The 27,407-nt window shown below is 44.9% G+C and overlaps 1 protein-coding gene across 1 annotated transcript; it reads left to right on the top strand.

Annotated features, from left to right (window-relative positions):
* Window positions 1-23,512: 23,512 nt before the first annotated feature.
* On the top strand, window positions 23,513-25,684 carry LOC127342302 (uncharacterized). Its single transcript, XM_071828120.1, has one exon. It carries the CDS (start codon window positions 23,539-23,541, stop codon window positions 25,372-25,374), a length of 1,836 nt encoding a protein of 611 aa, XP_071684221.1. The 5' UTR covers window positions 23,513-23,538; the 3' UTR covers window positions 25,375-25,684.
* Window positions 25,685-27,407: the final 1,723 nt, after the last annotated feature.

Genomic DNA, 27,407 nt, shown 5'->3' with positions numbered 1-27,407 from the left:
GAGTTACAAGCATCTACTTGGCCAGAGCATCTACTAGTAAGGGAAAGCATGCAAGATCATAAATAACACGTAGATATAACTTTGATAATCAACATAACAAGTATTCTCTATTCATCGGATCCCAACAAACGCAACATATAGAATTACAGATAGATGATCTTGATCATGTTAGGCAGCTCACAAGATCCGACAATGATAGCACAATGGGGAGAAGACAACCATCTAGCTACTGCTATGGACCCATAGTCCAGGGGTAGACTACTCACATATCACATCGGAGGCGACCATGGCGGCGTAGAGTCCTCCGGGAGATGATTCCCCTCTCCGGCAGGGTGCCGGAGGCGATCTCCTGGATCCCCCGAGATGGGATCGGCGTTGGCGGCGTCTCTGGAAGGTTTTCCGTATCGTGGCTCTCGGTACTGGGGGTTTCGTCACGGAGGCTATTTGTAGGCGGAAGGGCAGGTCAAGAGGCGGCACGGGGGCCCCACACCATAGGGCCGCGCGGCCAAGGGGGGCCGCGCCACCCTAGGGTGTGGCCCCCTCGTGGCCCCTCTTCGTCTCTCCTTCGGACTTCTGGAAGCTTCGTGGAAAAATAGGCCCCTGGGCTTTGATTTCGTCCAATTCCGAGAATATTTCCTTACTAGGATTTCTGAAACCAAAAACAGCAGAAAACAACAACTGGCACTTCGGCATCTTGTTAATAGGTTAGTTCCAGAAAATGCACGAATATGACATAAAGTGTGCATAAAACATGTAGATAACATCAATAATGTGGCATGGAACATAAGAAATTATCGATACGTCGGAGACGTATCAAGCGTCGGTTTGTTTTTGTTTTTGTTTTGTTTGAATAAAATGGATCCTAGCATTCACTTTGTGGGAGAGAGACACGCTCCGCTGTAGCATATGGACAAGTATGTCCTTAGTTTCTACTCATAGTATTCATGGCGAAGTTTCTCCTTCGTTAAATTGTTATATGGTTGGAATTAGAAAATGATACATGTAGTAATTGATATAAATGTCTTGGGTAATGTTTTACTTGGCAATTGTTGTGCTCATGTTTAAGCTCTTGCATCATATGCTTTGCACCCATTAATGAAGAAATACATAGAGCATGCTAAAATTTGGTTTGCATATTTGGTCTCTCTAAGGTCTAGATAATTTCTAGTATTGAGTTTGAACAACAAGGAAGACGGTGTAGAGTCTTATAATGTTTACAATATGTCTTTTATGTGAGTTTTGCTGCGCCGTTCATCCTTGTGTTTGTTTCAAATAGCCTTGCTAGCCTAAACCTTGTATCGAGAGGGAATACTTCTCATGCATCCAAAATCCTTGAGCCAACCACTATGCCATTTGTGTCCACCATACCTACCTACTACATGGTATTTCTCCGCCATTCCAAAGTAAATTGCTTGAGTGCTACCTTTAAAATTCCATCATTCACCTTTACAATATATAGCTCATGGGACAAATAGCTTAAAAACTATTGTGGTATTGAATATGTACTTATGCACTTTATCTCTTATTAAGTTGCTTGTTGTGCGATAACCATGTTTCTGGGGACGCCATCAACTATTCTTTGTTGAATATCATGTGAGTTGCTATGCATGTTCGTCTTGTCTGAAGTAAGAGAGATCTACCACCTTATGGTTAAGCATGCATATTGTTAGAGAAGAACATTGGGCCGCTAACTAAAGCCATGATCCATGGTGGAAGTTTCAGTTTTGGACAAAATCCTCAATCTCAAATGAGAAAATTAATTGTTGTTACATGCTTATGCATAAAAGAGGAGTCCATTATCTGTTGTCTATGTTGTCCCGGTATGGATGTCTAAGTTGAGAATAATCAATAGCGAGAAATCCAATGCGAGCTTTCTCCTTAGACCTTTGTACAAAGTGCATAGAGGTACCCCTTTGTGACACTTGGTTAAAACATGTGCATTGCAATGATCCGGTAGTCCAAGCTAATTAGGACAAGGTGCGGGCACTATTAGTATACTATGCATGAGGCTTGCAACTTGTAAGATATAATTTACATAACTCATATGCTTTATTACTACCGTTGACAAAATTGTTTCATGTTTGCAAAATCAAAGCTCTAGCACAAATATAGCAATCGATGCTTTTCCTCTATGGAGGACCATTGTTTTACTTTCATTGTTGAGTCAGTTCACCTATTTCTCTCCACCTCAAGAAGCAAACACTTGTGTGAACTGTGCATTGATTCCTACATACTTGCATATTGCACTTATTATATTACTCTATGTTGACAATATCCATGAGATATACATGTTACAAGTTGAAAGCAACCGCTGAAACTTAATCTTCCTTTGTGTTGCTTCAATACCTTTACTTTGATTTATTGCTTTATGAGTTAACTCTTATGCAAGACTTATTGATGCTTGTCTTGAAGTACTATTCATGAAAAGTCTTTGCTATATGATTCACTTGTTTACTCATGTCATATACATTGTTTTGATCGCTGCATTCACTACATATGCTTTACAAATAGTATGATCAAGGTTATGATGGCATGTCACTCTAGAAATTATCTTTGTTATCGTTTTACCTGCTCGGGACGAGCAGAACTAAGCTTGGGGATGCTGATACGTCTCCAACGTATCGATAATTTCTTATGTTCCATGCCACATTATTGATGATATCTACATGTTTTATGCACACTTTATGTCATATTCGTGCATTTTCTGGAACTAACCTATTAACAAGATGCCGAAGTGCGATTCTTTGTTTTTCTGTTTTTGGTTTCAGAAATCCTAGTAACGAAATATTCTCGGAATTGGACGAAATCAACGCCCAGGGTCCTATTTTGCCACGAAGCTTCCAGAAGACCGAAGAGGAGACGAAGTGGGGCCACGAGGTGGCCAAACCCTAGGGCGGCGCGGCCTGGCCCTTGGCCGCGCCGACCTGTGGTGTGGGGCCCTCGTGTGGCCCCCCCCGACCTGCCCTTCCGCCTACTAAAAGCCTCCGTCGCGAAACCCCGCATCGAGAGCCACGATACGGAAAACCTTACTGAGACGCCACCGCCGCCAATCTCATCTCGGGGGATTCAGGAGATCGCCTCCGGCACCCTGCCGGAGAGGGGATTCATCTCCCGGAGGACTCTACGCCGCCATGGTCGCCTCCGGAGTGATGTGTGAGTAGTCTACCCCTGGACTATGGGTCCATAGCAGTAGCTAGATGGTTGTCTTCTCCTCATTGTGCTTCATTGTTGGATCTTGTGAGCTGCCTAACATGATCAAGATCATCTATCTGTAATTCTATATGTTGTGTTTGTTGGGATCCGATGAATAGAGAATACTTGTTATGTTTATTATCAAAGTTATGTCTATGTGTTGTTTATGATCTTGCATGCTCTCCGTTACTAGTAGATGCTCTGGCCAAGTAGATGCTTGTAACTCCAAGAGGGAGTATTTATGCTCGATAGTGGGTTCATGTCTCCGTGAATCTGGGGAAGTGACAGAAATCTCTAAGATTATGGATGTGCTGTTGCCACTAGGGATAAAACATTGATGCTATGTCTAAGGATGTAGTTATTGATTACATTACGCGCAATACTTAATGCAATTGTCTGTTGTTAGCAACTTAATACTGGAGGGGGTTCGGATGATAACCTGAAGGTGGACTTTTTAGGCATAGATGCATGCTGGATAGCGGTCTATGTACTTTGTCGTAATGCCCAATTAAATCTCACAATACTCATCATAATATGTATGTGCATGGTCATGCCCTCTTTATTTGTCAATTGCCCAACTGTAATTTGTTTACCCAACATGCTGTTTATCTTATGGGAGAGACACCTCTAGTGAACTGTGGACCCCGGTCCAATTCTCTATACTGAAATACAATCTACTGCAATACTGTTTTACTGTTTTCTGCAAACAATCATCATCCACACTATACATCTAATCCTTTGTTACAGCAAGCCGGTGAGATTGACAACCTCGCTGTTTCGTTGGGGCAAAGTACTTTGGTTGTGTTGTGCAGGTTCCACGTTGGCGCCAGAATCTCTGGTGTTGCGCCGCACTACATCCCGCTGCCATCAACCTTCAACATGCTTCTTGGCTCCTACTGGTTCGATAAATCTTGGTTTCATACTGAGGGAAAACTTGCCGCTGTACGCATCACACCTTCCTCTTGGGGTTCCCAACGGACGCGTGCTGTACGCGTATCACCCTCGAGTCTTTTTTGTTCCAATCCGTAGATTGGTTTTCTTTTTGCGTCGTCGGTCGCTCGACCGCGTTTTTCTTTTTTGGTTTACCAATCATAGATCGGACTGAGTCGCCCATCGCCGTTGTCCTCTTGCGCCTCTACTCCCACAACGGTATCGACCTGCACCGGCCATCAACCGCACGGCACAGCCGCACACGCCGCACACGGGGCGCCCCTACGTGCATCGCAGCAGGCTGTTCTTGCTCGCGCGGTCTCCATCGCCTGTCCGTCTTTGTCGCCATCGACCGGGACTACATCGACAACGCCGCCATCGACTCCGATCTGCGCGTCGTCCACGCCATGGCGCGTATCGTGCCGCCGTCGGTCAGATCCGTCAGGTGGCCGGCACCACAACCCGGCCGACCGGCCTCAACACCGGACGGTCCGGCGCCACGGCCGGCAGACCGGCCACCTGACCGGATTACCCGACGCTACAACCGGCCGGACCGGCTTCCAGACCGGGTCGGACCAGACCAAACCGGGCCCAGAACCGGTGCCTACTGGGCCGCTATCCAGGGGCTTCAGCCCAGTCACCCGGCACCCAGGCCGGCAGACCGGGCTCCAGGCCGGTTGGACCGGCGCCCCGGCTGGTCAGACCGGGCCCCAGGCCGGTCGTACCGGACCCAGGCCAACCGTTCCAGCCGTGCATCCGGCAGTATAGGCGTCCAGTTCTGCAGCGCCATCGGCTCCGATCTGCGCGTCGTCCACGCCATGGCGCGTATCGTGCCACTATCGGTCTGATCAATCGACCCCGCGCACGTCTACGCCAAGCACGTCCCCGAGCACGCGCCTACCACCGATCGAGCATCGGGGTGCCGCTGCGTTGCCCCTTCGGGTCGCAGCGCCGCCGCCTTTGGTCCATGCTACCGGCCTTCGACGCGCCTTCCGAGGCGTGTACGTCGCTGGTGGTCTCCCGCCGCTGCCCCGACTCGCGCCCTGCAGCTACGCCGGCCCCTCGGGCCGTGCCGTCGCTGCACGCGGTCACCTTCGCCGTCCCCCGCGCATCGATGTTCGAGGCCACCACAGCGCCGCCCCTTCGGCGCGGGTCGCCTCCGTCCGCGCATGGTCTTCGTCACAGCGTCGGGTCTTCCTCGCCTACTTCGTGTACCGCCGCCGCGCCTCCACCCCAGGTCGCCGCTGGGCTCGCCAACCACTTCAGGTCGCGTTGGGCTCGCCGACCACCGCAACGCCCGTCTAGGCGTCCAGCATGACCACCCCTGGTCACCGCTGGGTTAGCCGCCTTCTACGTCTCCAACCGTCTCGACTTCGTCGCCCATGCCATCGCCTCGTCCCCGTCTACACCACCTGCTACTCTACTCTGAGAACCGCGAGCAGCGTCGGCATCTCTCCATCGATCTGCGACCGCGACGCTTCCGGAGGCCTCCTCTGCTAGTCCCTCTGACATGGTGACAAGTTCATGATGGTCCCTGCACCTCGCATGCCCGGTACTGGCAACACCGTAAGTGCCTTCGTCCCCGACACGTTCCCGAGTCTGGCAAACTCGCGCCGGACGTCTCGTCTTCATCGGCATCGCCTCTACGACTGCCTCGACCGTGTCACTGACTTCTTCTATGTGTGCTCGGTTCTGGCAAAACTGAAGTATGCCTTCGTCCCCGACGTGCGCCTGGTTCTGGCAAAACTATGGTTGCACTTCGTCCTCGACGGCTCCGACTGCATCGACTTCGGCATCGACAACCTCCACGACTGCCTCGACGCGTCTCCGTCACTCTCCTCTCGCACTACGCGCTTGCGGCTACATCGACACCGGCACCCGCCCACGACATCGACCACGGCAATCCCTCGATCGGCTCCCTCGACCAAAGGTTGCAGCACCCACGCTCACGGCTACCTCGACATCGGCACAAAGGGCTACCACCTCGCCTGAGACTCACCAGCTTCCTCTACAGTCCAAGCTAGTGCGCCGCGACACCATCCATGAGGCAGCTCACTGGTTCTACTTCGGTTTCTCTCCAGTCTGACCGTCCGCGACGTTCCAGTTGTTCACGACGCTACCGCTACGACTGCAGGGGGATGTTAGAGTATATGTCGGTTAGGGATAGATTAGGTAGGGATAGATTTGTTTCTTATCTTCTGGAGTCGGTCCCTTGTACTCCTATATATACTCGCCCGAGAGGCTCAATACAACATCCAACATATTCCGCATATCTCTCTCCCTCTCTATCCTTCTACACTGATCATCCAATCATACCTCGACAACTCCTATCACTACCGATATATCAAACAATCGCAACACAATAACAACTGGGGAATTTGTTAACACAGTTCGGCGAACTGGTCTGTGAGGTATGATTACAGACACTCCTCTCCTTTGATACCGTATCACTTGGCTACCTTGGACGCCGGTACAAGCCGTTGGCTCCCCATGCGCTCCTGCAACAAGTCGGCATAGGTTACAACATGTGGTGCCCCATATGAGGCCTAGGCTGCTAGAGCCCGACTCCAACACTACACATATCATATCCACACCTATTACAACTCAGAGTCCAAACGTAACCAACTCGTACATAATATTCGACATAAACACAACAACCTCTACCTTGGTGAATATTCTCTGTCACCTTAAGTTTGTCTAAGCATCTAACTTCCGTGTATCCGGACTCGATCTATCTTCCATGAGTTCCACTGATACTCCTAGCCACTTTCTACCCTCCACGTGACTCCACATGCAACTGTCGTCCCTTCTTTTCGGTCAACACTATCACATACCGACCATTGATCCGTGTGAAAGATATTTAACTTGAAGGAATTACCATCGCACTTGAGTCACTTTTAGTCAAATTCACTGAAGTCTCATCAACACTTTCGCAGATTCTCTATGGGTGACTCCTGCCCATCACTTGATGTCAGTCCCGATAGACCATGTCACCAACTTGAACCTGGTAACCTTGTACTCACCAACACTGCTTCAACACCCCTGCACACATGTCAACCAACTATCTAACCTCATGTGCCCTGGCCTGTCACTGTGTACCGTGCTTACCGCACATCTCACCGCTATTACCGCGCCGAGCATCCGCAATCTTAGCCTAAAGATCTACCAGGTAGCTAACCCACACCACCTCAGGCCCCACCATAGATAACCATCAGTCATACCCGACCGATGCCAAGTTCCACTCATCCCTTCTGACAACTGAGCTCCAGCCCGAACCACGTGCTTCGTGCCTTCCCGCTGACTAGGCTTTGACTCTATGCATTCTTACGCCATAGCCCCTCTATCGGCACAAGTGAAATCTTTAGTCAGACTCAAGCTCCACCTTCAACATGACTCCATGGATGATTGATGTCTACGTTCCCCCTCCTTTCCTGTAGACAGTGTTGGGCCTCCAAGAGCAGAGGTTTGTAGAACAGCAGCAAGTTTTCCCTTAAGTGGATACCCAAGGTTTATCGAACTCAGGGAGGAAGAGGTCAAAGATATCCCTCTCATGCAACCCTGCAACCACAAAGCAAGAAGTATCTTGTGTCCCCAACACACCTAATAGGTGCACTAGTTCGGCGAAGAGATAGTGAAATACAGGTGGTATAAATAAGCAGTAGCGATGCCAGAAAATAGCTTGCTGGCGTGTAGTTGATGGTGGTAGTATTGCAGCAGTAGTAACGCAAAGAAACAAGAAACAAGCAGCGATAGCAGTATTTAGGAACAAGGCCTAGGGATTACACTTTCACTAGTGGACACTCTCAACATTGATCACATAACAGAACAGATAAATGCATACTCTACACTTTTGTTGGATGATGAACACATTGCGTAGGATTACACGAACCCTCAATGCCGGAGTTAACAAGCTCCACAATAATGCTCATATTTTAATAACCTTTAGTGTAAGATAGATCAAAAGACTAAACCAAGTACTAACATAGCATGCACACTGTCACCTTCATGCATATGTAGGAGGAATAGATCACATCAATATTATCATAGCAATAGTTAACTTCGCAATCTACAAGAGATCATGATCATAGCATAAACCAAGTACTAACACGGTGCACACACTGTCACCTTTACACACGTGCAGGAGGAATAAAACTACTTTAATAACATTGCTAGAGTAGCACATAGATAAATTGTGATACAAACACATATGAATCTCAATCATGTAAAGCAGCTCATGAGATTATTGTATTGAGGTACATGGGAGAGATGAACCACATAGCTACCGGTACAGCCCCGAGCCTCGATGGAGAACTACTCCCTCCTCATGGGAGCAGCAGCGGTGATGAAGATGGCGGTGGAGATGGCAGCGGTGTCGATGGAGAAGCCTTCCGGGGGCACTTGGCAGCGTGCCGGAACAGAGATCCTGTCCCCCAGATCTTGGCGTCGCGATGGCGGCGGCTCTGGAAGGTTTCTGTGGTTTTCGTCGAACGTATCAGGGTTTTCGATCCAGGGGCTTTATATAGGCGAAGAGGCGGCGCAGGAGGGTCGAAGGGGCGACGACACCATAGGGCGGCGTGGCCAGGGCCTGGGCCGCGCCGGCCTATGGTCTGGGGGCCCAGTGCCCCCCCTCTGGTCCTTCCCGGGTGTTCTGGATGCTTCCGGTGAAAATAGGAACTTGGGCGTTGATTTCGTCCGATTCCGAGAATATTTCGTTACTAGGATTTCTGAAACCAAAAACAGAAAACAGGAACTGGCACTTCGGCATCTTGTTAATAGGTTAGTTCCAGAAAATGCACAAATATGACATAAAGTGTGCATAAAACATGTAGATATCATCAATAATGTGGCATGGAACACAAGAAATTATCGATACGTCGGAGACGTATCAGCATCCCCAAGCTTAGTTCTGCTCGTCCCGAGCAGGTAAAACGATAACACAGATAATTTCTGGAGTGACATGCCATCATAACCTTGATCATACTATTTGTAAAGCATATGTAGTGAATGCAGCGATCAAAACAATGTATATGACATGAGTAAACAAGTGAATCATAAAGCAAAGACTTTTCATGAATAGCACTTCAAGACAAGCATCAATAAGTCTTGCATAAGAGTTAACTCATAAAGCAATAATTCAAAGTAAAGGCATTGAAGCAACACAAAGGAAGATTAAGTTTCAGCGGTTGCTTTCAACTCATAACATGTATATCTCATAGATATTGTCAACATAGAGTAATATAATAAGTGCAATAAGCAAGTATGTAAGAATCAATGCACAGTTCACACAAGTGTTTGCTTCTTGAGGTGGAGAGAAATAGGTGAACTGACTCAACAATGAAAGTAAAAGAATGGTCCTCCATAGAGGAAAAGCATCGATTGCTATATTTGTGCTAGAGCTTTGATTTTGAAAACATAAAGAGAGCATAAAAATAAAGTTTTGAGAGGTGTATGTTGTTGTCAACGAATGGTAGCGGGTACTCTAACCCCCTTGCCAGACAAACCTTCAAAGAGCGGCTCCCATTTTATTTTATTTTTGGATGGCACTCCTTCCAACCTTTCTTTCACAAACCATGGCTAACCGAATCCTCGGGTGCCTGCCAACAATCTCATACCATGAAGGAGTGCCTTTTTATTTTAGTTTTATTATGATGACACTCCTCCCAACCTTTGCTTACACAAGCCATGGCTAACCGAATCCTTCGGGTGCCGTCCAACAATCACATACCATGGAGGAGTGTCTATTTTTGTTAATTAATTTGGGACTGGGAATCCCATTGCTAGCTCTTTTTGCAAAATTATTGGATAAGCGGATGAAGCCACTAGTCCATTGGTGAAAGTTGCCCAACAAGATTGAAAGATAAACACCACATACTTCCTCATGAGCTATAAAACATTGACACAAATCAGAGGTGATAAATTTTGAATTGTTTAAAGGTAGCACTCAAGCAATTTACTTTGGAATGGCGGAGAAATACCATGTAGTAGGTAGGTATGGTGGACACAAATGGCATAGTGGTTGGCTCAAGTATTTGGATGCATGAGAAGTATTCCCTCTCGATACAAGGTTTAGGCTAGCAAGGTTATTTGAAACAAACACAAGGATGAACCGGTGCAGCAAAACTCACATAAAAGACATATTGTAAACATTATAAGACTCTACACCGTCTTCCTTGTTGTTCAAACTCAATACTAGAAATTATCTAGACCTTAGAGAAACCAAATATGCAAACCAAATTTTAGCATGCTCTATGTATTTCTTCATTAATGGGTGCAAAGTATATGATGCAAGAGCTTAAACATGAGCACAACAATTGCCAAGTATCACATTACCCAAGACATTTTAGCAATTACTACATGTATCATTTTCCAATTCCAACCATATAACAATTTAACGAAGAAGAAACTTCGCCATGAATACTATGAGTAGAAACTAAGGACATACTTGTCCATATGCTACAGCGGAGCGTGTCTCTCTCCCATAAAGTGAATGCTAGGATCCATTTTATTCAAACAAAACAAAAAACAAAAACAAACCGACGCTCCAAGCAAAGCACATAAGATGTGATGGAATAAAAATATAGTTTCAAGAGAAGGAACCTGATAATTTGTCGATGAAGAAGGGGATGCCTTGGGCATCCCCAAGCTTAGACGCTTGAGTCTTCTTGATATATGCAGGGGTGAACCACCGGGGCATCCCCAAGCTTAGAGCTTTCACTCTTCTTGATCATAGTATATCATCCTCCTCTCTTGACCCTTGAAAACTTCCTTCACACCAAACTTCTCATAAACTTCATTAGAGGGGTTAGTACATAAATCAAAAACTCACATGTTCAGAGGTGACACAATCATTCTTAACACTTCTGGACATTGCTCAAAGCTACTGGAAGGTAATGGAACAAAGAAATCCACCCAACACAGCGAAAGAAGCAATGCGAAATAAAAGGCAGAATCTGTCAAAACAGAACAGTCCGTAAAGACGAATTTCTAATAAATACTTCCGTTGCTCAGATCAGAAAACTCAAAACTAATGAAAGTTGCGTACATATCTGAGGAACACGCACGTAAATTGGCATATTTTTCTGATTTTTCTACAGAGAAAACAGCCCAGATTCGTTACAGATAGAAATTTGTTTCTGCGCAGAAATCCAAATCTAGTATCAACCTTCGATTAGAGGCTTCACTTGGCACAACAAAACACAAAACTAAGATAAGGAGAGGTTGCTACAGTAGTAAACAACTTCCAAGACACAAATATAAAACAAAGTACTGTAGCAAAATAACACATGGGTTATCTCCCAAGAAGTTCTTTTCTTTATAGCCATTAAGATGGGCTCAGCAGTTTTGATGATGCACTCGCAAAAAATAGTATTTGAAGCAAAAGAGAGCTTCAAGAGGCAAATTCAAAACACATTTAAGCCTAACATGCTTCCTATGAAAAGGAATCTTGTAAATAAACAAGTTCATGAAGAGCAAAGTAACAAGCATAGAAAGATAAAACAAGTATAGCTTCAAAAATTTCAGCACATAGAGAGGTGTTTTAGTAACATGAAAATTTCTACAACCATATTTTCCTCTCTCATAATAACTTTCAGTAGCATCATGAGCAAACTCAAGAATATAAGTATCACATAAAGCATTCTTATCATGAGTCTCATGCATAAAATTATTACTACTCCCAACATAAGCATAGTCAATTTTATTAGTTGTAGTGGGAGCAAATTCAACAAAGTAGCTATCAAATATAGGAGGCATATTGTAATCATAATCAAATTTATCCTCCATAACAGGTGGCAACAAAAGACTACTATCATTGTAATCATCATATATAGGAGGCAAAGTATCATCAAAGAAAATTTTCTCCTCAATGCTTGGGGGACTAAAAAGATCATGAAAACCAGCTTCCCCAAGCTTAGAACTTTCTATATTATTATCAACAATGGTGTTCAAAGCGTTCATACTAATATTACTACCAGCATGCAAATAAGATTCCATAGGTTTTTTAATTTTCGCATCAAACAATCCATGTTTTAAATCAGGAAATAGAATAAGTAGATCATTCTTGTCCATTATGCCAAACTAGTGTAAACAAGAAACAAAAAGTTGCAATTGCAGGATCTAAAGGAAATAGCTTTGAGTACTTACAGCGCCGGGAAATAGCTTAGTAGCCGAGATCCGGAGTGTGAGTACCTTTTACCTTTCCTCCCCGGCAACGGCGCCAGAAAATAGCTTGATGTCTACGTTCCCCCTCCTTTCCTGTAGACAGTGTTGGGCCTCCAAGAGCAGAGGTTTGTAGAACAGCAGCAAGTTTTCCCTTAAGTGGATACCCAAGGTTTATCGAACTCAGGGAGGAAGAGGTCAAAGATATCCCTCTCATGCAACCCTGCAACCACAAAGCAAGAAGTCTCTTGTGTCCCCAACACACCTAATAGGTGCACTAGTTCGGCGAAGAGATAGTGAAATACAGGTGGTATAAATAAGCAGTAGCGATGCCAGAAAATAGCTTGCTGGCGTGTAGTTGATGGTGGTAGTATTGCAGCAGTAGTAACGCAGTAAAACAGTAAACAAGCAGCGATAGCAGTATTTAGGAACAAGGCCTAGGGATTACACTTTCACTACTGGACACTCTCAACATTGATCACATAACAGAACAGATAAATGCATACTCTACACTTTTGTTGGATGATGAACACATTGCGTAGGATTACACGAACCCTCAATGCCGGAGTTAACAAGCTCCACAATAATGCTCATATTTTAATAACCGTTAGTGTAAGATAGATCAAAAGACTAAACCAAGTACTAACATAGCATGCACACTGTCACCTTCATGCATATGTAGGAGGAATAGATCACATCAATATTATCATAGCAATAGTTAACTTCGCAATCTACAAGAGATCATGATCATAGCATAAACCAAGTACTAACACGGTGCACACACTGTCACCTTTACACACGTGCAGGAGGAATAAAACTACTTTAATAACATTGCTAGAGTAGCACATAGATAAATTGTGATACAAACACATATGAATCTTAATCATGTAAAGCAGCTCATGAGATTATTGTATTGAGGTACATGGGAGAGATGAACCACATAGCTACCGGTACAGCCCCGAGCCTCGATGGAGAACTACTCCCTCCTCATGGGAGCAGCAACGGTGATGAAGATGGCGGTGGAGATGGCAGCGGTGTCGATGGAGAAGCCTTCCGGGGGCACTTCCCCGCTCCGGCAGCGTGCCGGAACAGAGATCCTGTCCCCCAGATCTTGGCGTCGCGATGGCGGCGGCTCTGGAAGGTTTCTGTGGTTTTCGTCGAACGTATCAGGGTTTTCGATCCAGGGGCTTTATATAGGCGAAGAGGCGGCGCAGGAGGGTCGAAGGGGCGACGACACCATAGGGCAGCGCGGCCAGGGCCAGGGCCGCGCCGGCCTATGGTCTGGGGGCCCAGTGCCCCCCTCTGGTCCTTCCCGGGTGTTCTGGATGCTTCCGGTGAAAATAGGAACTTGGGCGTTGATTTTGTCCGATTCCGAGAATATTTCGTTACTAGGATTTCTGAAACCAAAAACAGCAGAAAACAGGAACTGGCACTTCGGCATCTTGTTAATAGGTTAGTTCCAGAAAATGCACAAATATGACATAAAGTGTGCATAAAACATGTAGATATCATCAATAATGTGGCATGGAACACAAGAAATTATCGATACGTCGGAGACGTATCAATGGTCAGTCCACCCACACCCCATTGACTTCAAGGTCCAATGTGCGCATCATCTTGAATCAACCCCGTGCCATCCCATGTCGAATCACGCACCCCTCATGCATGCCCCCACGTGTTTCCACGCCACAGAATTCTGACACCATTAGCCATCACGTTCCTATGTCATCGTCACCGATACTCACCGTCTTCTATATACAGTCCAGTCCGACCCAGTCAAACCTAGTCGACTGCAACCATGCTCCACATCGTGTCGCCTAGCACCACAATGCATTTGCTTGATGCCTTTTGGCACATGATCCTTCATGACACACTCTAGGATGCTCTGATACTACTTTTTCATCATCGTAGGCGCATAGTCGATCTGCCGAGGAACCAAGAAATCACATCACGATGATGATACCGGGATTTGTTAACGCAATTCGCCAAACTCACCTACTCCGCAGGGCGCTCCCACCTTTGATACAGCAACACTTGCCTGCATTGGGCGACAGCACAAGCCACTGGTTCCCTTTGCACTCCTGCTGCTATCAAGTCGTCATAGGTTACAACATGTGGTGTCCGCCTCATTATATGGGATACCCAAGCTACCAATATCCGACTCTAACACTACACGTATCCTATACATGCCTATTACAACTCAAAGTCCAAATGTAACCCAACACGTACATAATATTCGACAAAAACACAACATATACCATCCATATCAAAGTGTCTTCTCCTCTTCTCTTCTCTCCTCTCTAATCAAGTCTAAGTCAGTCACACGCACAAGCCCGCACATGGTTGGTGGCGATGGTCTTGTACTTATAGTCATAGAGGTAGTGTCACGGGGACAAAGAAGTTTGAATTTCAAGCGATAGAGAGAGTCGGGCGGGAGGGCATTTCTGAAACTGCATCATCAATTTGAGTCTATTTATCTTGGATGGCTTGTTTTTCTAGCCTCATTGAGAGGAGGGAGAGCTCTTTGCATGCCGAGGGGAGGGAGGTACCAGAGATTTTCCTTAAAAATCAAGATTTGTTCCCACCCTTAGGCCGTAAGAGAGAGCCACAATTCGGCCATCATTTCTTTTGCATCCTGTATACTTCCCATGTCCTCAAATAAGTTTACTTAAAGCTCTTATTATAATAAAAAAAATACCATTTTTTATTAATAAGAGTAGCAAAATATATGATATTAAATTATGAAACTACATTTCAAGACGGGCCTAGTGATAATAAATTGGTGTCATAACCATAACTCAATCTGTCTATAAAAAGATGTCTCAATTTTGTCTAAATTTGCATGTATCTACACACTAAAACACTTCTAGATATATGCATATTTTTTAAAAAAATTGATACATCCTTTTATGGACATATATAGTAGTATTACTTATTTCTATAAAATTGGTCAAACTTTAAGATATTTGACTTGGGATAAAAGGTAGAAGTACACTTGTTTGTTAAAGGAGTAAGTAGTCAACAATATTCACCCCATTAAGTTGTTTCTTTGATTCACAATTTAGTGCTACCAGGTACATCTTCTCACAAACAAGGATTTATTTTCACAATTTAGTGCTACCAGGTGCAACAATATTCTCTGTTACATGCCTTTAGATTGGATTGGATTTGATTACATCTTTTTTTCTTTGTCTCTTTCAAACGTGTGTGGTACACATTGTAACATAGAGAATGTCAAAATCGCCATCTATCTAGCCAACTATCATTTATATTTTATACACATGAAAATTATTGTCGTTCCCAAATCTTCAATATGCTTCACGGCACCACAATTACACCTGAGGAGGGAGGTAAAGTAGCCTCACACAAACAATGAAAAAAACAAGATACAAAAAACCTTCTAGTACAGGACGGTCCTTCAGACAAGGTTCCGACAGGAGCAGGAGACCGGTTTTTTTGGAGCAGGTGCGCACCACCATCTTTCTTTTTTGGTTAGTAAAACATGTGATGCATGCAACTTTTGAGAGAGAGTGAAGGAGAGAGAGGAGAGTTGGATCAGAGAGAGTGCTGCATGCTTCTTTTGAGAGGGGATGAAGGAGAGAGAGCAGAGAGTTTGTAGAGAGAAGATAATGAGAGGGCTGCACATGCACAGTGCATGAGAGAGTGTTTGACTTTTTTGAAGGAGAAAGATGGCTCTAAGATTCTCTGTACACAAGAGAGAGAGAGGCAGCATAAAAGTTTTGGACACATGCACTTAGCACTCACATGCCACCGTCCCACTGCACAAATCTTGAGGGAAAGAGGGGGAAACGGATGGTGGGGATACGGGTGCAGAACGCACGTGCTTCGCCACATCTTTCTCTACGAGCAGGACATGTTCACGGCCTTGGCGATCCAGAGGTTGGATTTCGCCATGAGTGTCAGGGCTCAGCAGCTTAGCTAGAAGACCTTCTCGATGGCCTTCTTTGCAGCGTGCTAGGCTTCAACTACTCTTCTCGGTTGCGTTCTTTTTAGCATGCTAGACCCCTCTTTTGTGTTTTCTGCACATCAGAACGAGCACAATTAAGGATAATGAGTGTGAGCTACAACTGAAGGATCTAAACCGTAATGTATGCTAGATATTGTTTGCCGACCCAAAGATCAAGGGGTTGGGAATTGACATACTAGATATTAAAAATAGATGTTTTCTTAATGTGGAGGGAGTTTGGCCGGAACTATTGAAAAATAAGTATTTGACTAACAAAACCCTATCACAAATGACGGTGAGACCCTTAGATTCACAATTCTGGAATGGGCTTATGAGAGTTAAGAAATATTTCTTTGAGAGAGGATCTTTCGTTGTAGGAAATGGTCAATCCACCAGGTTTCCGGAAGACACTTGGTTGGGGAAAACCCCTTTGTTAGATCAATATTCCTCGTTGTAGACTATCGTGTGCTGAAGGAATGTTTTAGTAGCCGATGTGTTAGCAAATAATCCTCACAGATACTTTCTAAACTTAGATGGACAGCTTGGTTGCATTTAGTTCATCGTATCATTTTCGTCAATTTAAATGCCGAGGAAGACAATTTTGTTTGGAAACTTTCTAATTTAAATGCCGATGAAGACAATTTTGTTTGGAAACTTACTACCTCAAGAGTTTTCTCTGTTAAATCAATGTATGCTGACTTAATGAATAGACACTCATCTATGTTTAAAAGTAGATTTGGAAGTTAAAAGTGCCACTAAAGATTAAGATCTTCATGTGGTTCCTACATAGAAATGGTATCCTTACAAAAGATAATCTATCAAAATGTAATTGGAATGATCGTAATAAATGTGTTTTTTGTGACCATGAAGAGTTGATCAACCATTTGTCTTTTGAATGTCCCTTTCCTCGTCTTGTTTGGAGAGTGATACATTTTACTTTTAATATTGCCCCACCAATTAATTGTGCGAACTTGTTCGGTGGGGTAGATAAAGATACTAAGGCACGAATTCGAGTTGGAACTTGTCTATAGTGTGGTCTTTGTGGAGTAGTATAAATGATATGATTTTTAACAAAAAAAAGGTACTGCTCATTTTCTACGGGTTATCCGTACGGCTACTCATTGGATCCAAGAGTGGTCGTTCCTGCTTCTGGAGGCGCAACGTGTGCATATGGATTATGGGTATACCCGTCCGGAGACGGTGCACGGGATATCTTCAATCAGGGTGGCTGACGGCTTTCTAGACGACTACAAGATGCACATGCCACTTGTATTGATTTTATTCTGCTGGTTGATTTTTATGTACACCTTATGTGACCCATGAGATGTAAACCTATTAATTACTAAACTATGCAATAAAAAGTTGTACGCATCTATCGATGCAGAGGTTGGATCATCCCCATTTCGAAAAAAGTATGATAGATATACAACTAAGAGAAGCCATGAAAACACACACAAGAATATTGAGTATAGAGCTAGATATATTGTTCCATCATTTTATAGGAGCTGAATCCTACTAAAATAAGCGTAATATGTTTTGTTAAGCACAATGATGTTTACTATTTCGGGCATCATGAGGCCCGATTGTTACTATATCAAATGGCCAAGGCGAAAGAAGATAAGACACCATTAGCCATCACAACATATAAGTTGCACATTATCGCTCATTTGGTGAACAAGCCCTCCATAAAAAAAAGATCTCCGGCGTCATTCACAATTAAGTGATAGTTGAAATTATAACTTCTTTATTAGGTATCCAACAACGGGGCTTGATACAGAGTTTTAAAATTCACACTTTCTCTATGATGCACACGAAAAAATGCGCGTCGATGATATGAATCCATTCTGACAATCGGTTTCGAGTTTCGTCAGCCGTAAATCGTAAATTTCGTGTTCATGTTCAGAGCTTTTTTGAGCGAATTCTTTCGTCGCACACAGTCGGCAATTTGAAATTTCTTTTGAGGAGTAGCTCCATGGCGGTAACCGGCATGGCCATCGTCGTCAACGTGGTATGTTGGCAACTGCCATGGCCATGATCTTCGTCAGCGGCATTGGTGTCGGGCTTCGTGAACAACGACGTGGTGATGGTTGTGGTAGATGAGAGGTGGCGATATGTGAAGTTAACTATTGTGGCCACCTTTATTAGCGATGTCTTGGCAATGTCATCAACGACGGCTTGGCACCGTCATCGGCTTCGACATGGTGGTAACCGACGCCTGGCTTCATGTGGCGGTATGGTGATGGTTGTGGTAGGTGAGAGGTAAGAGGTAATGCCACAATGTGAAGACGAGGTGGGGCTAAATAAAAGCATCCGAGCAACCGAACAAAGTGACACCTGGGTACTCCTAGATATAGCACATGCTATCAAGGATCAGTTTGGTTCCTTGCAGGTGCATTTCCTGCATGCATATAGCCAAGTTTGTCCAGTTTGATGAGCCATGGGCTTCCGCCTAAGTGCATCACACTGTTCTTAAAGCGGCCCAAAGTTGGCTCACATGGCACACTTGATTTCAACGTTTCCAACGAGCTATCTTAATCCTCCTCCGATCTATATAACGGTGCTTCAATTCGAGATGAGATCTACGTGAAAAAGATGCGTCTCGATGTTAAGAATCCATTTCCACAACCGGTTTGGAGTTTCATCAAGTTTTTTACTTTCTATTTCGTGTTGCCTTTAAAAAAAATTGGTCGAATTTTGTCATATTTCTGGAACACGGCCGACCGTTTGAAATTTCATTGGAGGAGTAAGTTCATCTCGTTGTTTTACACAATTTTCATGTTCGTAGATTTTTTGTTTTGTGATGAGTGCATCTTCATCTTCCTAATACACTGGGAGGAGTTGTAGATCTACTCGTCAAAACCAAAAACTTTGAACACAAAAATTGTGTGAAATGGTACGGTGAAAGTACCTCTCAAAAGAATTTTCAAATGGTGGACCATGTCCCACGAATTTTATAAATTCATTCAAATAAGTTTAAAAAACACGAAACCATGCTTTAAACACTCGACGAAACTATTAACCATTCACGGGAATGAAATCACAACATCGAGACGCATCTTTTTCATGTACATTTTATCTTGAATCGAACCATGGTTGTTTAGATTAGAGTGGATTAAGATGAACTAGTTTGTTTAAACACAATGCGGTCATAGTCTCATGCTACTTACTGGTAACCAACCCAGTGCATCATGACTATAGGGGAGAAGATCTCCGTGGGAATGGGCAACAAAAGAACTGAGGGTGTGTTTGGTTTGTGCCCTGATGGCTGTGAAATACGTCACTTTTTCTCGCGTTTAAACCCTTAGCTAAGTTAAGAAATTGAGTAAGTTTACCTTCCAATTTGTTACTAATGACTAATTAATGCAAATATGTGAAATCTCTCCTATTTTTGAATGGTGTGCAGGAAAATCACGTCATAATGACAAATGGACCTGTAATTACCGAAGAAAATCGCGTCACAAGTGCAGCAAAGTTGGCCAGGATCGAAGAGGCGGTTCCAGAAGGTTTAACGGACATCGGTAAAGGCAAGTCCCGCCCGTACGACCTTCCGCAGCATCCCGAGGTCAAACCCTATAAGTTCTGTGAAGGACCCTACGCTAAAGGGAGAGCCATTCGTCGCCAAACAGAGCTGCCATCCATCAGATCCATCACCATAGTTCATCCATTTTATCTCCAATCTTCTCCATAGCCATAGCCATCACCATTGTAATAGAGATATCCTTGAGAATTAACGACAATTGTAAGAATATTGTGATTCGAATCCAATTATTTGCCATAATGATTTCTATCTTTGTTATTGGTCTTGATATTATGTGTGAGTAGTCCTCACGGGCTGCGGGTTGGGGAGAATCCTCGGAGCGTTAATACGCATCTAATCTTATAATATGTGTAAGGATTGAATATGAGTTTTGCAATCTTGTACGTATCCATGTCTCCTTGCCTCGATTCGATGATCTGCAGGTACCCATGTCTATCGGATCGATCAAGGGAAGATGTGGGATGAGTGGAGAACGGCATGCTATCACGAAACCTTAGTGACAGAAAGGGAAAAATGACGGTACATGTTTAGTGATTCGTTCGAGATCAACGACACAATCATCTAGCTTAATACTTTGTTCTATATTCATATGCTTAATAATTGTTGTTACTCGCGGCTGTGGGAACAGTGGTTGGACCAAGAGGCTTTTGTCACCTCTAGCTTTAGGGGCAAGAGTATTTACGAATGTGCTGCTCACAAATATATTATCTCTATTATATTTATTACACATTTGAGCTTCATTTATATATGTATACATAGCTGCAGGAGAAACGTTAACCCTAGCCTATTTCCATCATTCAACACAACCGTCTAAGAGTAAACTACATAGGTCCGATAAACATAAAATCAAATTAACTAGCAAGTTTTACAGACGTTTTCTTTACACCATTTTAGCAGTACTTCCCAATGTTTCGATTAAACCTAGGTCTTCTAGGAAAAAAACTTATCATGCTACAATCCATAATCCGAATCAAATGTATCATGCCCACACAAGTCTTACCAGATATTTGGCAAGAGTTGGCTGCCAATTTTTTGACAAGGAATCCATGCCCATGTTTGGCCAACTATCTGGCAAGAATTTGTGAGCGGAAAGGGTAGATATTGGCTACAAACCAAACAATAACCAAATCTTCATGAATAACCAATTTTTTTTTGGCAAGGCTACTTGGAGAACCAAACAAAACGTACCCTTTGTGCCCAAGATTGCGGTTGGTTGCGCTATTCCTTGCTCACAAGTTGACTAACAATGGCTAAAAAAAGAAGTAGAGTTTTTTTTTGCGAAAAAAATGAAGTAGAGTTTTTTTTTGAACTAATGAACTAGAGTTGTTAGTGGAACATTGGTAAGCCAAAAAATTGGCAACTATCAAAATAATAACCAATCTATTGGCCATGATCCAAAAATTGCTATGGCATGTGGTTTGGTAATAATCCAAACACACCCCGAGTTCGGAGGAAGAAAAATGGAGGCACCAAACGCGCCGTAGGATACTTCGGGCCCTTTTGTTCCAGCTTTTGGAGGCTTTCCACCAAAATAAGCAGCCCAAACGAGCCAAAGGGCTCGGCTGCGCGGTGGGCTTTTACAAAAGCTAGGCGTTTTCCTTCAGATGGGGAAAAGCACCGTTTTAGGTGCTTCCCGAGCTTCCCCGCAAGTGAACCGAGCATTTCCTTCTCGTTCTTTTCCCCGAGTCGCGACCCACCAGGCCACCAGCGCTTCGATAGGGTTGCCCAGCCGTCGCACCCATCGCCGCCGCCGCCGCACTACCGCGCCTCCCCACGCCTCCCTAGCCGCCTTCCATCGCCTCTGCTCGCCTCCGTGATGACCCCCTCTCCGCTCCCATCCGCGACCCCCCTCTCCGCTCCCATCCCGTCGCCTCCGCTCCCGTCCGCGACGCCCCCGCCGACGACCACCTCGCCTCCGCTCCCGTCCTCCACGCCCACGACCGGGCCGTCCTCGACCGCGCAGCAGCAGCACCCCACAGCCCCGCCGCTGGTCAGCTTGGTGAGGACAAATCCAGGCCGAGGCCCTGCCCTTTTCTGCCATTATTTGTGTTTTCAATTCGTGATTCGATTTGTACGGTGTGTATGAATGAAGTTAGTGAATGATTTGCTGCTAGATATTGCTTCCATATAGATGAAGTCAGTGCAAGATTTTTTGGTGTGTGTTACAGTGTTAGTGCTAGATGATATGCTAGCAGTCAGTGCATAATTTTTTGTGTTTCTGCTTGCTTGCATACCACATTGTGATTAGGTAGATTGTATTTTGTATAGTAATTCTGTAGTTTCTTGTTTGTTATAGCTTGTGTCCCCCATTTCCATGGAGAAGGCAACTTGGGATGCAAACAATAGGGATGGAGGTTGTTTGAGTAGGGGTACAAGAATCTTGAGGATAAATTTGCCGAGAAAACGGGAAAAAGGTTAACAAAGAAGCAATTTAAGAACAAATGGGATTCTTTAAAAAAAGGAATACACCGGTTGGATGGAGTTGCTAAATGCAACCGGGCTAGGTTGGGATTCGGAAACAAGAACTATGGATGCAGATAATGATTAGTGGCAGACTCACCTATAAGTAAGTTATATATACATGTTTTGTATTATCTTTTTGTCTATTGTGATTCGATGATAATAGTTGTCTAATTTATTTTTTGTGTTCTATTTGCAGTATTGTCCTGAGCATGTCAAGTTCAGATATGGACCACCCGTCAACTTGACACAACTTGATGTCATGTTTAGTAAGGCTCATGTCACCGGAGAATATTCGGCCATCCCAGGGGAAGAGGAAACATGAGCGGACAAGGAAGCTGCAATTCCAGTGGATGATGACGATGATGCCTCCAAAAAAACACCAAGCTTCGTGAAGCGCCTCAAGTTTAGTGGTGGAGAGGAAACGGGAGCGGACAAGGAGAAGGATTTCTAGCTCCTTACAAAAACAACACATACCATATTCCTGATTTCCGTCAAGAAGGGCCACCAACGAAGAAGGAAGAAATTTTCAACCATGCCCATTCATCGTTGCGAAATTGCATCGAGCGAATCTTTGGGATCTTGAAGAATAAGTGGCGCATTTTGAAAGGCATCCCTCATTTCGACTTGGTTACACAGAAGAGAATTATCATTGCTTGTTGTGTGCTTCACAATTTCATTTGAGACTCCAACTTGCGTGATAAACAGTTTGATCGATGTGATGCAGATAAGGATTACATGCCCAAGGTCCAGAGGCAAACAATTACCTTGCCTAGTGATGATGTGTCGGGTGAACTACACACAAGAGACATGAACGGAACACGTGACGACATTGCCAACACGTTGTTCATTTCTAGACAACGGAGGAATTAGCTAGTATAATGTAGTGGAAATGTATTTTGGACAACTATATTCCCGATGGTTATGTAATGACAATTGTATGGATATAAATTTCGACTTGAATTTTAGATGCATATTCTATTTATTACACGTGAAGCAACGACAGTACAACTTTTCATGAATGTAAGAGTGTTTCAGATAATTCAACAGTTTATAGCCAGACAGCCAGCTAGTTTGCCAAAGACTTCCACTCAGAAAAATAGCTTTTCCTAGACAGTTTTTCTGCATAGCAGCCACAACCAGCCACAGCCAGCCACAACAAAAAAAAAAAAAAAAGCCCTTCAGCAGACAGCAGTGGCGTTCTCGTAATTTTCTCCGTCGTGGCGAAAGCTCCAAAAGCTCAAACCCTCTCTTTCCCCCCACAAAATTCGAAATCCCCGCCCCCTCTCTGACAATGGCCGCTCCGCCGCCGGTGCTCACCCTGGTGGTGGAGAAAGGTCCACGCAAGGGAGAGACCCGGCAGTGCGCCGCCGGATCCGCGCTCCGCGTCGGGCGCGTCGTCAAGGGCAACCACCTCGCCGTGCGCGACGTGGGCGCGTCCCAGCAGCACCTCGCCATCGAGTTCCTCCCGCCGCCCGCCGCCCGATGGGCCGTCTCCGACCTCGGCTCCTCCAACGGCTCATTTCTCAACGGCGCGCCCCTCGCGCCCAACGTCCCCGCCCCGCTCTCCGATGGGGACTCCATCAAGATCGGCGAGTCCACCGTGCTCGCCGTGTCCATCTCCTCCGATTCGGATCTGAACGCCGCCGCTGCTGCCGGCCCCGAACCTAGGCGCTCCTCGCGCTACACGGCGGCGGCGGCGGCGGAGGAGAAGCCCCCTGCGGCGACTCGCCGGGGCGCGCGGAAGAAGGCCGCGGTGGCCGAGATCCCCGAAGTGGAGAATGAAGTGCCGGACGCGGCGGTAGTGGTGTTGGAGGAGGAAAAGGCCCGCCCGGCTACGCGCCGGGGCGGACGTGGCAAGGCAGCTGCTGCGGTGCCCGCGGAAGAGACAGAGGAGGTTGTAGAGTTGAGGCCCCATGGGGGGCGGAAGAAGGCAGAACAGCCCCCTGAACTAGAAAAGGAAGAGGAGGAGAAGGAGCCCCCTGTAGCGACGCGCCGTGGTGGACGGAAGAAGGCGGAGCAGCCCCCTGAACAAGAGAAGGAAAAGGAGGCCCCCGTAGTGACGCGCCGTGGTGGACGGAAAAAGGCCGCGGAACCCGCTGAATTGGAGAAGGAAGAGGAGAAGGAGGAAGCAGTGGTGGTGACACACTGTGGTGGGCGGAACAAGACCACGGAGCCCCCTGAACCTGAGAAGGAAGAAGAGGCCGAGGCCCCGGTCGTTACGCGTGGCAGGAGGAAGAAGAATGCAGTGCCGGTCGCCCCTCCGCCACAGCCTCCAAAGACAAGGTCCAGAAGGGGCCAGGGAAGGGTTGCAAGGACCACTAGTACAAGGAGCACCGTTCTTGAGGATGAGGATGTGGAGGAAGAGGAGGAAAATGAGGTGGCTGCACCAAGAGAGCTGCCAGGGAATCTGATGGCTTTGACGGCAGTAAAGGATGGTGTGGAGGAGAAGGGGGATAAGGTGGTAGCTGGGGATGTAGAAATTGAGGTGGCTGCAAAGACATTGGAGGAGGAACTCCCCAATGGGAGGGGCAGTGCTCAATGTGCTGTTTCTGGCAATGTGGGTGATGAAGAAAAGGGTGGTGGAGTGGAGGAAGATGATGGCCAGGGAAGGGTTACAAGGAGCACCGTTCCTGAGGATGAGGAAGTGGAGGAAGAGGAGGAAAATGAGGTGGCTGCACAAAGGGAGCTGCCGGGGAATCTTTCGACTTTGATGGCAGTAAAGGATGGTGAGGAGGAGAAAGGGGATACGGTGGCAGCTAGGGATGTAGAAATGGAGGTGGCTGCAAAGACATCGGAGGAGGAAGTCCTCAAGGGGAGGGTCAGTGCTCAATGTGGTGCTTCTGACAATGTGGGTGATGAAGAAATGGGTGTTGGAGTAGAGGAAGATGATGACATTGGGGGGTTGGTTGGAAGTGGGGGAGAGCTAGGGGATGGGGTGAAGGTGAAACATGCTGGTAGAAGCAGCCTTGAGACCATGACATTGGGGGAGTGGTTTGACCGGATGGAAATATACCTCCCAGGGACGATCAACGAGGCTGCTGATAAGATGATCGCTGAGTTGGAGGAGAAACAAAAGCGTATCCATGAGTACATTGCGACGCTTGGTAATAGCTCTAACCCTTACTGAAAATTATGTCGTCCAGGCTGGAGAATGACCAGAAAATACACTGGAGTTGTTCCTGTGGTGACAATCTGTGCTTACTAAAGAAAGAATCAATGGTGGCTTTGTCCTTTTGGATAGTAGGGGTAGCTGGTAGTAGTTTCATATGTTGACTTTTTCTCTTTGGGTTGTGATTAGCTTAGTATTTATGTATGTATTGGTATTTCTGTGTGGTTTCAGCAAGGTGTAGTTGGTCCTATTTATGCACTTTACTCATTGTAATGTCAGAACACTTGGTTTCAACAATGAAATTGATAGCTTACCCCCCTTGTCATAATATTTTGTTGCACATGGATACTAGAATGGGTAGAATAGTTTTTTGTTGATTATAAGTTTATATCTCATTGACCTGCCGCCGTTGATGCTCCATCTTGTCAGCATGACATTTTTGTATGTTTTTGCACATAAACACTGCCATATTATAACAATTGTAGACCCTCAAGTTTCAGCATGAAAAAATGTTCTGTAACTGTGCCCAGTTTGGTATATAGAGCAGATTCTTGGACTTATTTACCCCTTTTCTTGCTCCAACACTTTACGTGCGAGTTGTATTCCTTCGTTATTGTCTGGTAAGCAAATGCCGTCTTTAATGACACCTGCACCAATGCCTGGTTCTTCTATTGCTGTGAAGGAGATGCATACACTTGAACCGATACCCAAATTTGCAGAAAATGAATTTAACGCCATGACTTTTTTCAGTTTAAATGTTTGTTGAATAGAAAATATATTTCTTACTCTGTAGATATACCTACAATACCACCAGTCCACCACCACCTCTACTAATATGGTTTACTCAAGTTGCCGTATGTCCTATTTCTGTCAAATATTATGCCTGTTCGCGCTATAACACTTAGCAGGCAGTATTCTGATAGCTTGTAACTGTAATCGGTTATAATTATCCGTCAGTAGTATACAACAGAATATAGTATATTATATCAACAGACATATATCCACATTCTCCTCCGATTGTTTTTACTGAATACATTCTTATTTTTGAATAACTGGATACGATTATTTTATCTCTTGACAGAAAAAACTGACTGAAGGATGTCATTGCCTCTTGAATTTTGTAACTCTAGGATGTCTTAAAGCTTGTGAACTGAATGGTGCTATAGTTAATTAGCAAGGATGTAATAATTCAAACTAAGAATTAGCAGTTAAAAGTTATAATGTATGAATTTGCACAATATATCTCTGTAAACATTTCATCATTTGATTGAGTATAATATGAGCGGGCGACTGCATAAACTATCGCTAGCCGTGGATCCCACCAAGACGAGGCCTCCCCTTGGAGCGATGGGGTGGACAGCAGCATTCTGTTCTGATTCTTCTATGCCACTTGATGACGTAGCAGCATTGGCTTCTACCTCCAAATCCTATTTCAGGTCTTCACAACACTCCTGTTATGCGTATTCTGCACCTCCATTGACCTCCTCAGTTCGTGGCTTTTGCAGCTACGCTGTGGGATCCTTTCCAAACCAAGTAACGAAGGTCAGTGATAAATTTTCAGCCGAAGCTATCTGCTTCACGCTCTTAGTGGTGAATAGACTCAGTATATTAGTATATCTTATTGCATATAGGCTAATCTTGGCTGCATGAACTAAGTTATCTAATTGGTTGATTCTGATGGTTCATGTGCCATTCGTGGTCAGACATGGACACTATTTCAAAGTAACTGTTTTCTCATTGACGTATTATTCCATATGCATCTCTTTAGCATGACAATCTAAGAATTGATCATGCCAAGATACCTGAGTTTTGTTCATTCGTTACATACAGGCTAGGCGGTAAGAAGACAAAGGAAACAAATTTGGCAAGTGGATCCTTCCTCTTTTCATAAAGGTAAGTTTTCTAAACAGTATTACAAACTCATTAACTTGCAAGTACCATGAAAAAAATATCGCTCTGGAAGAGGTAAGGGAAACAGAAAAACTCAACACAAGCGAGTAAAGCAATTGGCAAAGTATGGTTCATTCGTATCTCTTCAGGTTATCTCTACT

Source organism: Lolium perenne, chromosome 3 (genome assembly GCF_019359855.2).
Source record: "Lolium perenne isolate Kyuss_39 chromosome 3, Kyuss_2.0, whole genome shotgun sequence".
NCBI classification, from domain to species: Eukaryota; Viridiplantae; Streptophyta; class Magnoliopsida; order Poales; family Poaceae; genus Lolium; species Lolium perenne.
This window is presented reverse-complemented; position numbering and strand designations above follow the sequence as displayed.